General features: G+C 36.9%; 1 protein-coding gene across 1 annotated transcript; it reads left to right on the top strand.

The window, feature by feature from the left end:
• The first annotated feature begins 10,747 nt into the window (after positions 1 to 10,747).
• On the top strand, positions 10,748 to 11,623 carry LOC117923039. The gene has a single exon (XM_034841297.1). The coding sequence runs from the start codon at positions 10,748 to 10,750 to the stop codon at positions 11,621 to 11,623; it is 876 nt and encodes a 291-aa protein (XP_034697188.1).
• Positions 11,624 to 12,139: the final 516 nt, after the last annotated feature.

The raw sequence follows: 12,139 nt of genomic DNA, 5'->3' as shown, positions 1-12,139 counted from the left end.
TAGAGCTTCAGAGGGTGTGTCCGGACAACCTGTCCGGACATCTTTTGCAGGAGAGTGGAAGAAAGCATCGCTCTCAGTTAAGTGGGTGAAAATATCAGGGAGCTACAGTGCCTCCAGGTCTTCCCAGCATCAACACGTCTCTTCGCTCAAAATCCTATCAATATCTCTCGTCTTTCTTCCTTTGAACTAGAAGAGTTCATCAAAGGTAAGTTTTCTTCCGCATAACCCTATAATCAAAAGCACTTTTGGTTGTTGACCATAGAAAAATTAAGGACATTTGGAAATTTCAGTTTTAGGTTATTAATGTTTGGAAATTGAGAAATCAAGAAAATCCTTTTGGTGATTGGAATGAAATTTTGCAGTTTGAATTCTTTCATTATTTTATATTTTCTTGACAATCCAATTGAGCGGGTTAATTTTTGAGTTCACAATTTATATTCAGTTCTCTTATGAATTATAGTTTTTCCCTGTTAACAATTGAAAAAACCCTGAAAGAATCTCAAGTAAAAGTAACAAGAAGAGAAGTAAAGAAATTTCTATTTTATTTTCTTTGGTCATTTTTCTAAGCAAAGAAATTGAGATTAGTTTTTCTGTATATATTTTTTTTCTGATATGTAGATTTATCTACATATTCTTATGATTTCTATATGTTTTTCTTCTTATTCAAACAAGTGGATATGACGAGCTTTTCTTTGTCGAAGATAGTTAATCAAGTTTCTCTAGTTTCACCCTGTCTTGTAAATTCAATCTTGTCGACTCTTAGGTCCAATCTTCTTTTTCCAAATGTGGATTCCAATCATGAGTTTCTCAAGATCATGCTGATGATGTAACATTCTTTGATTGGATGTGACAATCTTTGATTGGGTGGTGTCACATCGGAATGCCACTAGAACCTATACTTTTTCCCTCTCCAACATCCTTCTCATTGTGTCTAATATTCCTGTCAACAACTTCTTAAGGTACTCTTCCTTTTTATGTGAATGTGTCTCTTATTGGGATGTTGTTACTAATTTAGTGAAGTATCATGGATTTAGGAAACACTTTGTACAAGGAAGAAACAACCAATACACATGGAATTTGAAACAACAAAGAGGTCAGGTACTCAACTTAATGTCTAATTCATTAGAGATGAATCTTCCGTTGCTTTTTGGGTCATTGGATACATGTGAAAATTGCTTATCTTTCATTGTAAAGTAAGTTGGGTAATTAGTTTATTTATTTTACTATAATTTTGCATGTTTAATTCAAATCTTCTATTTTGGATTTTGTAGGAATGCATTTTGTATGCACGAGAACACAACACTTTTGAAAGATTCAGTGACTAACGATGTTGTCTCATATAATTGGACATGTGCACTAAATTCCACTAGCACAATCATGCATCAATTTTACACTTGATTCACAAGTATGATTTTGTTATCAACCCCTGGCTGACAGTTGCAGTACTAAGAAGCAGTATGGTGATGGAAGTTTGGCTAGTTCTCTCATAAGAGAGATCGGAAGAACCAACCAAAAAGAATACGTGAAGGAGAATGTTGGGGCTGAACATATAGGACGCTTTCTTGTGGAGTTTACTAACAGGCTCTTAAAGTTTATATCAACCAACATTGGTATCTTGGTCCTACACATCAATGGAGAATCTTATAAGCTAAGGAATGCTCTTGTTGGTGTGCAGGGGAAGTTGGTTCTGATATGCTCTTAAGGATGTTGAGGGTGAACCAAGCACAAAACGCATTTGGCTTCAAACCAAGTAAGCCATGTTGGAAATATTGCTAGCGCTGATTACTACCAAAAAGTGCTATTTTGTAGACCTAATTATAAGGATTTTAAGCACCTTTGTGTAGTAATCATATTCATTTAACCTAATTGATTCATTAAGCTCTTTAGTAATTAGTTCTAACCATTTTTAGTGGCAAGTTTACATGTTTTTCATCAGCTTATGAACCAATTCAAGCATGCCAATTGATGGAGGAGCTACTTGGGCGAGTTAAGCAAGGATTTTGGACGTTTACAGGCTTGAATTTCAAGTGGAAACACAAGCACAAGCCATGGGAACACCATTTTGCAAGGAAAGAACAATGGAGAAGAGGAAAACAGAGTGAAGAAAATAGAGGACAGCAGCTGCAGTCTTCTTTCGCACTTTTGGAGCACTTCCCGAAGTCCATTTTCTACATGCTATATACCATTTCAAAGCTCAGGAAGTAAAAAATCCAACGCTTCAAACCGTGTACGATTTGGAGCTGAAATGAGGAAGATATGGCCTTCGGAAGACAACTGCATCATTCCAAATGAGCAATTTTGCAAGGGGATTTTCCTCATGGTGCGAAATTTAGCCATTTCACACCATGAAGAACCACCTTGCGAAATTTCGCAAGGTGGATTTAGGCACCTTGCGAAATGCCAAAAATTTGGCAAGGTGAATTTTCACCTTGCGAAATTTGGACCCTTCATCTTTCCCCTTGCCAAATTTCCTCTGTTTCTCCACGCACGCACCACCGACTTCCCAGATATTTTTAGCTTGATATTTTCTCGTGTAAATTCCTTTTGTAACCTTGTATTCAGCCGACATAAGGCTTTATCTTGTAATTTTGCTATATATAGAGGTGCACAACGCCTCCAAAAAGAGGAGAGAGATGATTGGGGGATCGATCCTCTGTACATTAACTTAGAAATATATAAAGCTCTGTTTTTCTCTCTTCTCCGGTTCTTCCCCATTTCTATTTTCTTAGTAGCCAAACAACCTATGAGGACTTTTCCTCAGAGGATGATTGGCTAAAACTTTTAAGTTTCTCAAAGTATGGATGTTATGTGATGGCTTGGATGCAATCCCATGGAAATTTCTCGCACCTGGAAGGTAAGGTAGTCATTTTTCATTAATGGTTCATTAGTGCAAAGTTTGGTTTTTATTTCCTTTGGACAACTTCCAATGGCCAATACTTGATAAGCTTTTGGATTTCTGTCCATTAGTTATCTCCTACGAGCTATTGGAAGGTGAGGTTTTCAATTCCAAGTTTTGCATTAATCCGTTAGAACCAATTTCAATGGCCATTGAAAGGTGAGTTTATCACCTGGAATGACTTTGAGTTGCCAATATTTGGTAAGCTTTTGGCTTTAGACCATTAGTTATCTCTTACGAGCCATTCAAAGGAAGTCTAAGGTGAATAACCATTGATGAAATCCACTACCATCTGTTTTTCCATTTTAAAGGATTAAAACTTGATTTGCTAAATCCATACCGGTTCGGGAAGCAAACATCACCATAGTTGCAACCCCAACGCGAGGAGCCTATCCTGAGATTTCCAATTTGCATAAGAGCCAGAGCATAGCTATCCTATCTTTGAGAAACTTGTTTTTACACCCTTTCATTTTAGTTTTTAATGTTAGCTTAAATTAGTTTAAATCTTTCTAAAACATTTACATCTTCTTTTAAAGCTAACATTCATAAGAAAATCACCTATTTTCCTAATTTGAATATCACTTGTGTTTGCGAAAACCCTTCCCAGTGAACGATCCTAGAACCACTATGCTATAGTAACTTGGCTACTTTAGTAATAGTATTTAAGGTATAAATTTTGTTGATACGCCTTTAAAGCTAAGCTACCAAGAGTCGCATCAAGAGCAATGTCGAGATGTTTTTTCAGCATATAGTATGAGTCAATGTAGACACTCCATTTTGTCCATTTATCACATGTCTTTAAGTTCACTTCTAGTGCTACTAATACTGCTTACCTTTTTCTGAGCCACTTTGGGGACTTTGGTTGAGGGGTTTATCCAACTACACATTATGACCTTGGCTGCCCTTCAAGTTTAGATTAGGCTTCATTTAGGTGCACTTTACGTCAAACTTAGTTAGGCCCACCTAGTCTCACCCTAGGTCCGTATAGGTATACTCGGCCCATTAGACACCTTAGGCCCGTCTAGGTTCACTTGGGCCCTCTTAGGCACACTTGGCCTATTAGACTTTTTTTTAGCGTTTCTTGCATGACTCACATAGTTGCATGACTTGCATGGCCCACATAGGATTGACCATTTTATTTTATTTTATTTTATTATTTTGTTTTACTTTATTTATTTATTTTATTTTACTTTATTCTTTTATATGTTGCAAGATTGCTAACTCTTTTTTTGGTTTTATTCTTTTTATTTTCCTTTTTATTGTTTGACAAAAGAATGGGGGCTGTAGATCAACTCTCACAAAGGCATGCACACTCAAAGAAGGCAAGCAAAAATATTTTTGGAGAGAAGAGATCGACTTGGTTGCATACATGTGGGAGGAAAGGATTCTCCAAAGGAAAGGGAGAGGTATTCTGATTTTGAAAATGAAGGGAAATGGAAGAAAGGAAAGTGGATTTCCTTCAGTAGATTGAGTTTTTGGGAGGCTGATACAAATACATAAAAAAGAGGGATTACAAAAAGGGAAGAAAAGGAAAAAAAGAAAGGAGAGATTTTCCTTTGGAATAGATTTGGATTTTTTGGGGCTGCTATATATATGTAAGAAAGGATGCTGGAGTAGGGGATTCTTTGATGGTCTTTGTGGAAAACATAAGAGCGAAAAAGAAACGGTTGCAACCAAGACTATCCAGGTACACTTCTTGTTACTCTCGGTGTTCTTACCCATATTTGATTCCTCTATTTGATCATTATAGAATGTTTGTTTCTTTTTTGTTGTTGGGTGTGGACGTTAAGGGCCACAAATTGTTCTATTGAGATTGGTCATCTATTTGTTTGTCTGAAATTTTATGACTCCATGCCTGAATTTGATCATGTCTTGTTTTTCATTTAAATCCTATTCTGTATTGTTCCCTTTGTTCTTAGCCCACGGATTAATACTTGAAGTGGAGCTATTTATGTTTATTTATCAATATCTTTCACTCTCTTCTTCTCCGAGTTTTACTTCATTTTTTATTTGTTCTCTATCCCTTTTCCTACACGGTGTTCGAATCCTTGTTGTTGCATTTGGGCATACTTGGGGTGCTTATAGTGTGTTTGAAGAAGTGTCTAGAGATGAAGATTTGTTTAATTCTTTAGTTTCTGATTTTGGTCAAATGGGTTTTATGATGAGGTGTTGGTTCTCTTTGAGTAGATACTAGATGTGGGTTTGTTACCTTCTATGGATCTTGTATTTCATGTAATTACGACTTATGGTGAATTGGGAAACTTGAAAAAAGGAGCATTGGTTCATGAGTTTCTAATTGAATTCTTTGGTTTCAATGTATATTAAGATTGGAAAGACAAATTTTGGGAGACGCGTTTTGTGTGACATGCCAAAAAGAGATAGTGTCTTGGAATTCGTTGATTACAGCATATGCATGGAATGATAATTGGGCTGAAGCATTCAACCTTTTCTTATCCATGAAAAGTGTTGGAGATTTGTTTCCAAACTGAATTATATTTTTAGGTTTATTGTTGGCTTGTGGACAGATTGGAAACCTTGATCTAGGCAAAAGTATTCATGGGCACTTGATTTGGACAAGATTAATTTTCGACCTCCATCTTGGAACAACTATGGTCAATATGTATGCGAAGTGTGATAGAGTTGAGTGTGCTCAGACCATATTTGAAGGGGAATTATTTGATAGGAGTTTGGCTTCATGAAACATAATGCTTTATGGGCATGTCAAAATTGGTTACTTTGCCATGGTCACAAGAGTTTTCTGCTAGATGCAGTCAGAAAATCAGTACAAACCAGATTCAGTCACAATGATCTCATTTGTTCAGGCCTCTACAGTTATTTTGACCAGTTGTGGTGTTGAAATTGCCCATGGTTTCATAGCTAAGCTAGGACTTAACTCTGAAACACAGGTTATGAATTCTCTAATTGATGCATATGCAAAAAACTGGTTTTATGGAAAAGTCAAGAAGGTTCTTTATGTAGATGGGTAATTTGAGGGACCAGAGCTCCTAGAATATAATGATAGTTGGATGTGGAATGAAGGGTCAAAGGAGAGAAGCTTGCGAGCTTATGTCTCATGTGGAAGAAGATGGCTATAGGCCTAATTCCATCTCATTTACTTCTTTACTCTCATCTTATAGTCATTCTGGTTTGATTGAAGAAGACACTGCTTGCAATTTCTGCAATCATGTACAAGTTCACTCTTAGAGAAGAAATTCCTCTTGACACTACTGTACCTAGTAGCACCTCCAGAGCCCTCACAAATGGAGCAGGCACAATCTACTCTAGTACCTATAAAGCAGGGTGAGCTTCTGATAGAGACTATACCACCTACCCTTGCATCACCTACTTCAGCACCACCAGTGCCCATGCCTAAAGTTGTTTCTACTGCTCCCCCTATGACTCTTACTGTTCTATCTGTTGCTCCTACTACATCCAAGCTTTCCATCACCATCTATGCTTCGGAGTTTTGCGACCTTGTAGCTACCTTGCAGACACTGTCCACCACACACGCCATTCTCTTCCAGTAGATGGCTGAGATGCGTTCTTAGTAGAACCAGTAGACTGCTATTCTTCACCAGATCCAGCAGCACCTGGGTCTTTTGTCTCCACCTCAGCCTGACCTTCCTGCATCATCAGAGCCTTTAGCTCCAGTTGAGGATACTATTCCAGCTGAGGACACTACCACAGTAGAGGTCCAGATCCTGCCACCTTAGGAGGCCACCATAGATGCCATTGCTTCAGTTGATCCTCAGGATGAACCTCAGACAGTTGACATAGTCACAACTACACCTGAGGATGCATCATCTCCATCTGAGGCTCCCACTACTTAATCATAGGACATCTCTTTATCTTATTGTATTTGCATATTATATTAGTGGAGATTGTTCCTTGTTTTGATGCTTTATATTCTGGGATTGGATGTATTACCTGATGATATCTCATATTGTACTTTCTCAGATTAATATATAGACATCATTTTTTTATTATACTTGGCATTTTTCTATTTCCTCTACTCATTACTCGTTTGTTTTTTGACTCATGTGGTTTCTCCTATACGACTCAGACTCTATTTCACTCAGGAGGTACCACTTCCTCCCTTTATTTTCAATTGCTCTTGACACATTGAGGGCAATGCTGATCTTGGTTGGAGGGAGAGTTGAGGAAGGAAGTACTGTTAATAATCCTAGGTTAATTTGTTAATTTAGTTACTTTTTGCTTAATTTTAAAAGTTTTTACTCTACTCTCCATGATTGATTACTACTCAAAAAGAGCATATTTTAGATAATAATTCTCATGAGTTTCATGTCTTTGAGTAGTAATTATGCCTAAAACACTCAATTAACATGTTGTTGCCCTTGCAAGAGTTACTAACAAGTTTTATGGAGTTTTGGAGTCATTTCAAGGTATGTTTTTGATAAATTTGTGACAAAAGAGATGAATCAAATTGAAGAAAACAAATAAAGTTGATGATGATCCAAATGCATAATGAAAGAAGCAATGAAATGCACTTGGATCAAGCTTTGGAGCTTAATTGAAGGTGATGGAGATGGATTAAACATGAAGAAATGAGAAAAGTTGTAAAGAGGAGCCGGAATAGCATAATTGTCGGTTTCGCATGACCATGCGAAATTTTCGCACAGTCATGCGAAATGAGACAGAAAGGAGGTGGCTGCAGCATAAAGGGAATTTTGAGGAAGTGATTTCGCATGACCATGCGAAATTTTCGCACAGTCATGCGAAACGCTCCAGAAGAACGAAATTAAAGCTTTTGGATTCTCCACTTCGCACCATCATGCGAGATTGCTAGGGCTCGTGCGAAAGTGCATTCTCTCCAGATTCCTTGATGAAGAAGCATCTAGAAGACCTCTAAAATGTTGCCAAGTGTCCTTTTTACCTTGGCCTATAAATAGAAACGAGATGGACTCATTTAAGAATTCGAGCTTTTGATACAATTTCTAATTGTAGAACTTTTCATTCTTCTTCTCTCTATATAATTCTCTACTTTCCTTCATTTTCTCTCATTTTCTCGGTAGCCAAACATGTCTTGTGAGATCAAATCTCCAAGCATGAGTGGCTAAATCACGTTTTTCTCGGAGGAGGGAGAATCTAAAGGCAAGATCTATGGTGAATTAGAGAATTGAGCCTGAATTGTAAAGGTAATTAGATCCAATTGATTGATTGATTGAAATTTGGGGATTTTTCTCTTCAAATTGTCTTGAATGATTGCTACAATGCAAGCTAGGTAGATTCATCAAATTCTTAATGCTAGATTTGATGATATTGAATAGTTGCATTGTGTGAATCATTGGAAGATAGTTTAAGATGAATTGAATTTACGATTCAAATTGATCTCTTGGATTAGATTACCTAATTTTAAGAGAAATTAGATCTAGATCTAAAGCTAAATCAAAAATCGGTTTAGATGAAAATTTAGGTTTTCAATCTAACTTGATGAAAAGTAGATCTCAACATCTATTCACCATGGAAATTGCTTTCTAGAAAATCCTAACTCCGAGAATCTCACATCTTATTAATTTTCTTCTCTTTTACACTTCATTTTCCTCTCAATTTGAATACATTGTTATTTTGGAATTTTATCATGCAATTTCAAGTCAATTTCACTTGATCACAATCATTTCTTATCATCTCATTCAAGCCTTAATTACCAAGAATAATCCATCCTTGTGGACGATACCTAAAAACCACTATACTACAGTAGTTTGTACTAAAACCACTTTTTGATCGGGTACAAATTGCTATAGAAGAGTGAATTAGGTTATAAATTTTGTTTTGATCCAATAAACGACAAAATCCGAGCGATCAAAAATGGCGCCGTTGCCGGGGATGGTGCCAAGGTGATTGAGGCATTTTCTTTGGTGAGGATTAACCCTTGTGATCCACATCACAAGATTGGTGAAGTTCTCTTTACCGATTCTCCGCTTTCATTTTATTTTTTTTCCAGATTTCATTTTTCTTTTTATTATTTTTTTCTTTTTTTGTCCTTTTTGTTTTGTTTTGGTTTTTCTTAGCTTGTTTTGTAGGCTCTCCATTGCATGCTACATTGAGAATAGAACTCAAGGGAGAGATTGAAAAGGACTTATATTGCTAATCATTTTTGGTTTGTGATCCAATTGTTGAGGAAATGGAAAATCAAGAGGAAAATCAACAAACTCAACAAGGACCAAACAATGGCAATTCTCACATGTCTAGATCAATGAGAGAATATATGCATCCTCAAAGGATAGGCATGGGATCATGTATAGTTCTTCCTAATAGCCTATTGTGATAAAAACTCACTTGGTACCCCTTCTACCTCAATTTCATGGAATGGAGAATGAGAATCCTTATACTCACATCAAGGATTTTGAAGAAGTTTGTCATACTTTTCAAGAAGGGACTGCATCCATAGAGCTCATGAGATTGAAGCTTTTTCCATTCACATTGAAGGATAAGGCTAAGTTGTGGTTCAACTCATTGAGGCCCCAAAGTATAAGGTCATGGTTGGAACTACAAACAACCTTCTTAAAGAAATTTTTCCCCATACATCGCACAAGTGGCTTGAAGAGGCAAATTACCAACTTTGCGGCATTGGACAATGAAAAATTTTATGCTTGTTGGGAAAGATATATGGAAGTAATCAATGCTTGTCCTCATCATGGTTTTGACACATGGATGTTGGTGAGTTACTTCTATGAGGGCATGTCGCCAACTATGAAGCAATTGCTAGAAACCATGTGTGGAGGTGACTTTATGAGCAAAAGTCCCGATGAAGCTTTTGAATTTTTGAATTATGTGGCTGAAATATCAAGGTCATGGGATGAGCCACATGAAAGGGATTTACACAAGTCCAAGTCTCAAAGCAATTCAAAAGGAGGAATGTATATGTTGAATGAAGATGTTGATCTACAAGCTAAAATGGTAGCTTTAACAAAAAGGCTAGAGGAACTTGAAGCTAAGGGATTTCATGAGGTGAATGCAATATATGATAATCCAATTTACATGGAGCAATGTTCTAGTTATCAATCTATAGAACATGAAGTGAGTGATTGTCCTACAATACCAGCCATGGGGGAAAGACTTGTTGAGAATCATCCGAACATGTCATGGAATTGTGGACAAGAGCAATTTTCTTCAAGGCAACACTCACAAAGCCAACAATTCATGGAAGACTCTCCACAACAAGTTTCTTTGGTTGAGCAAGCTATTGTAAACTTGAGTAAAATTTTGGGTGATTTTATTGGTGATCAAAAGAATATCAATATTCAAGTAAACCAAAGGATAGATCATGTGGAGACATCTTTCAATCAGAAATTTGATAGCTTGCAAACCAATCTCACACAAAATATTGATAATATGCAACTTGTTATTTCTAAACTCACAAGCATGCATATGGTGCAAGAAAAAGGAAAATTCTCTTCACAACCCCAACAAAATCCAAGTGGAGTCCATGAAATTGGAGAGACAAGTGAGAGTTCTATTGAGAAGGATGAAGTCAAAGCAGTCATTACCTTAAGAGGTGGTAAGCAAGTTGATCAACCTATGCCAAAACCAAAAGAGAATAAAAGAGGAGAACAAAAGGAAAATGTGAAAGAACAAGAAAAAGGGAAAGAGGTGAATGAGGATGATAGATCAAAGGAAGATGAGATTGTTAAAGAAAAGGTTAATAAGAAAGATATGCTCTTAGCTCCACCTTTTCCCATGGCTCTTCAATCCAAAAAAGTGGTAAATAATGCTCCAGAAATTTTTGAAGTTCTCAAGCAAGTCAAAGTCAATATACCACTCCTTGACATGATAAGACAAGTTCCAACCTATGCCAAGTTTCTTAAGGATTTGTGTACCATAAAGAGAGGGATGCATTTGAAAAAGAAAGCTTTCTTGACTGAACAAGTTAGTGCAATCATCCAATGCAAAACCCCAATCAAGTATAAGGATCTGGGATGTCCAACTATCTCGGTGAATATTGGCAACACTTTTGTAAAAAGAGCACTTTTAGACTTGGGGGCAAGTGTGAATCTTCTTCCCTACTCGGTATATAAGCAATTGGGGCTTGGAGAACTAAAGTCTACTTCCATCACACTTTCATTGGCGGATAGATCGGTTAAGTTTCCAAGAGGAATCATCGAAGATGTGTTGATCCAAATCGATAACTTCTATTATCCGGTTGATTTTGTGGTGCTTGATACGGAAAAAGGAACTAGTGGACTCAACCATGTTCCTATTATACTTGGCCGACCTTTCCTTGCCACAACAAATGCATTGATTAATTGTCGAAGTGGGGTGATGCAACTTACCTTTGGTAACATGACAATTGAGCTGAACATTTTTCATTCATGTAAGAAGCATGGTACCAAAGAGGATGAGGAACTTAAGGAGGCTTATTTGATTGAATTGCCTATGGAAGAGCTAGAGAAAGAAAAGGTTGAAGATAATTTTTCAAAACTCGGTGAAGTAATTTCCAATGAACGGATTGAAGTTTGGAGGATCAATGAAGAAATTCAACCTTTGAAGTTAATGAAATGGTCTTTCAGCTTCAAGAAAGTGAAAACCATGAAGCATGGTGTGCACAATAATCCAAAGACCATGAAAAAGAAGATCAAGGAATGGCATGACCAACTTATTCAAAAGAACAAGTTCAAAGAAGGCTATTTCAAGCCATATCTTTTTCCAAGAAAGCTTAAGTACCAAGGAGTTGGTCCATTCATTGTTTGCAAGCCATATCCAAATTGAGTATTGATGCAAAGAATAATGGGCTTAGTCATGTCAATGGCTAGCAAGCCCAATGGTTTCTCATTTCTCTACTTTCCATTGCATTTTCATTTTTTTTTCTTTTAGTTTCCATTAAATAAATCCATCTCAATTCTTTGATTTGTGTTTTGAAGGATTTTCCGGATGGATGGAATGCATGAAGCAAAGGAAAAAGGAGTTTTAATGACCCATCACCATTTTGCACAGTCATGCCAAAACAGGGAGGTCATGCCAAAATAGCACAATCATGCCAAAACAGGGGAGTCATGCCAAAACAGGGGAGTTTTCATACCTTTGGAAATGTGCAAAACAAGTCTCTGTCCCAGTTGGCATGATCATGCGAAATTCTCGCATGACTATATGAAATCCATCTTAAAGACTGCAGTAAAATGAGTCATCTGGACCACTTCGCACACTCATGCGAAATTTTTGCATGACTGTGCGAAACTAATGTGGATGATTGCAGAAATTTCATGCATCTGGACCATTTCGCATCAG

Source organism: Vitis riparia, chromosome 10 (genome assembly GCF_004353265.1).
Source record: "Vitis riparia cultivar Riparia Gloire de Montpellier isolate 1030 chromosome 10, EGFV_Vit.rip_1.0, whole genome shotgun sequence".
Lineage (NCBI taxonomy): Eukaryota > Viridiplantae > Streptophyta > Magnoliopsida > Vitales > Vitaceae > Vitis > Vitis riparia.
The sequence above is the reverse complement of the archived record's forward strand: the minus strand, read 5'-3'. Positions and strand labels throughout refer to the sequence as shown.

Coding starts and splice junctions, on each gene's coding strand:
- LOC117923039 (XM_034841297.1), top strand. CDS start 10,748: ATGCATTTGAAAAAGAAAGCTTTCTTGACTGAACAAGTTAGTGCAATC.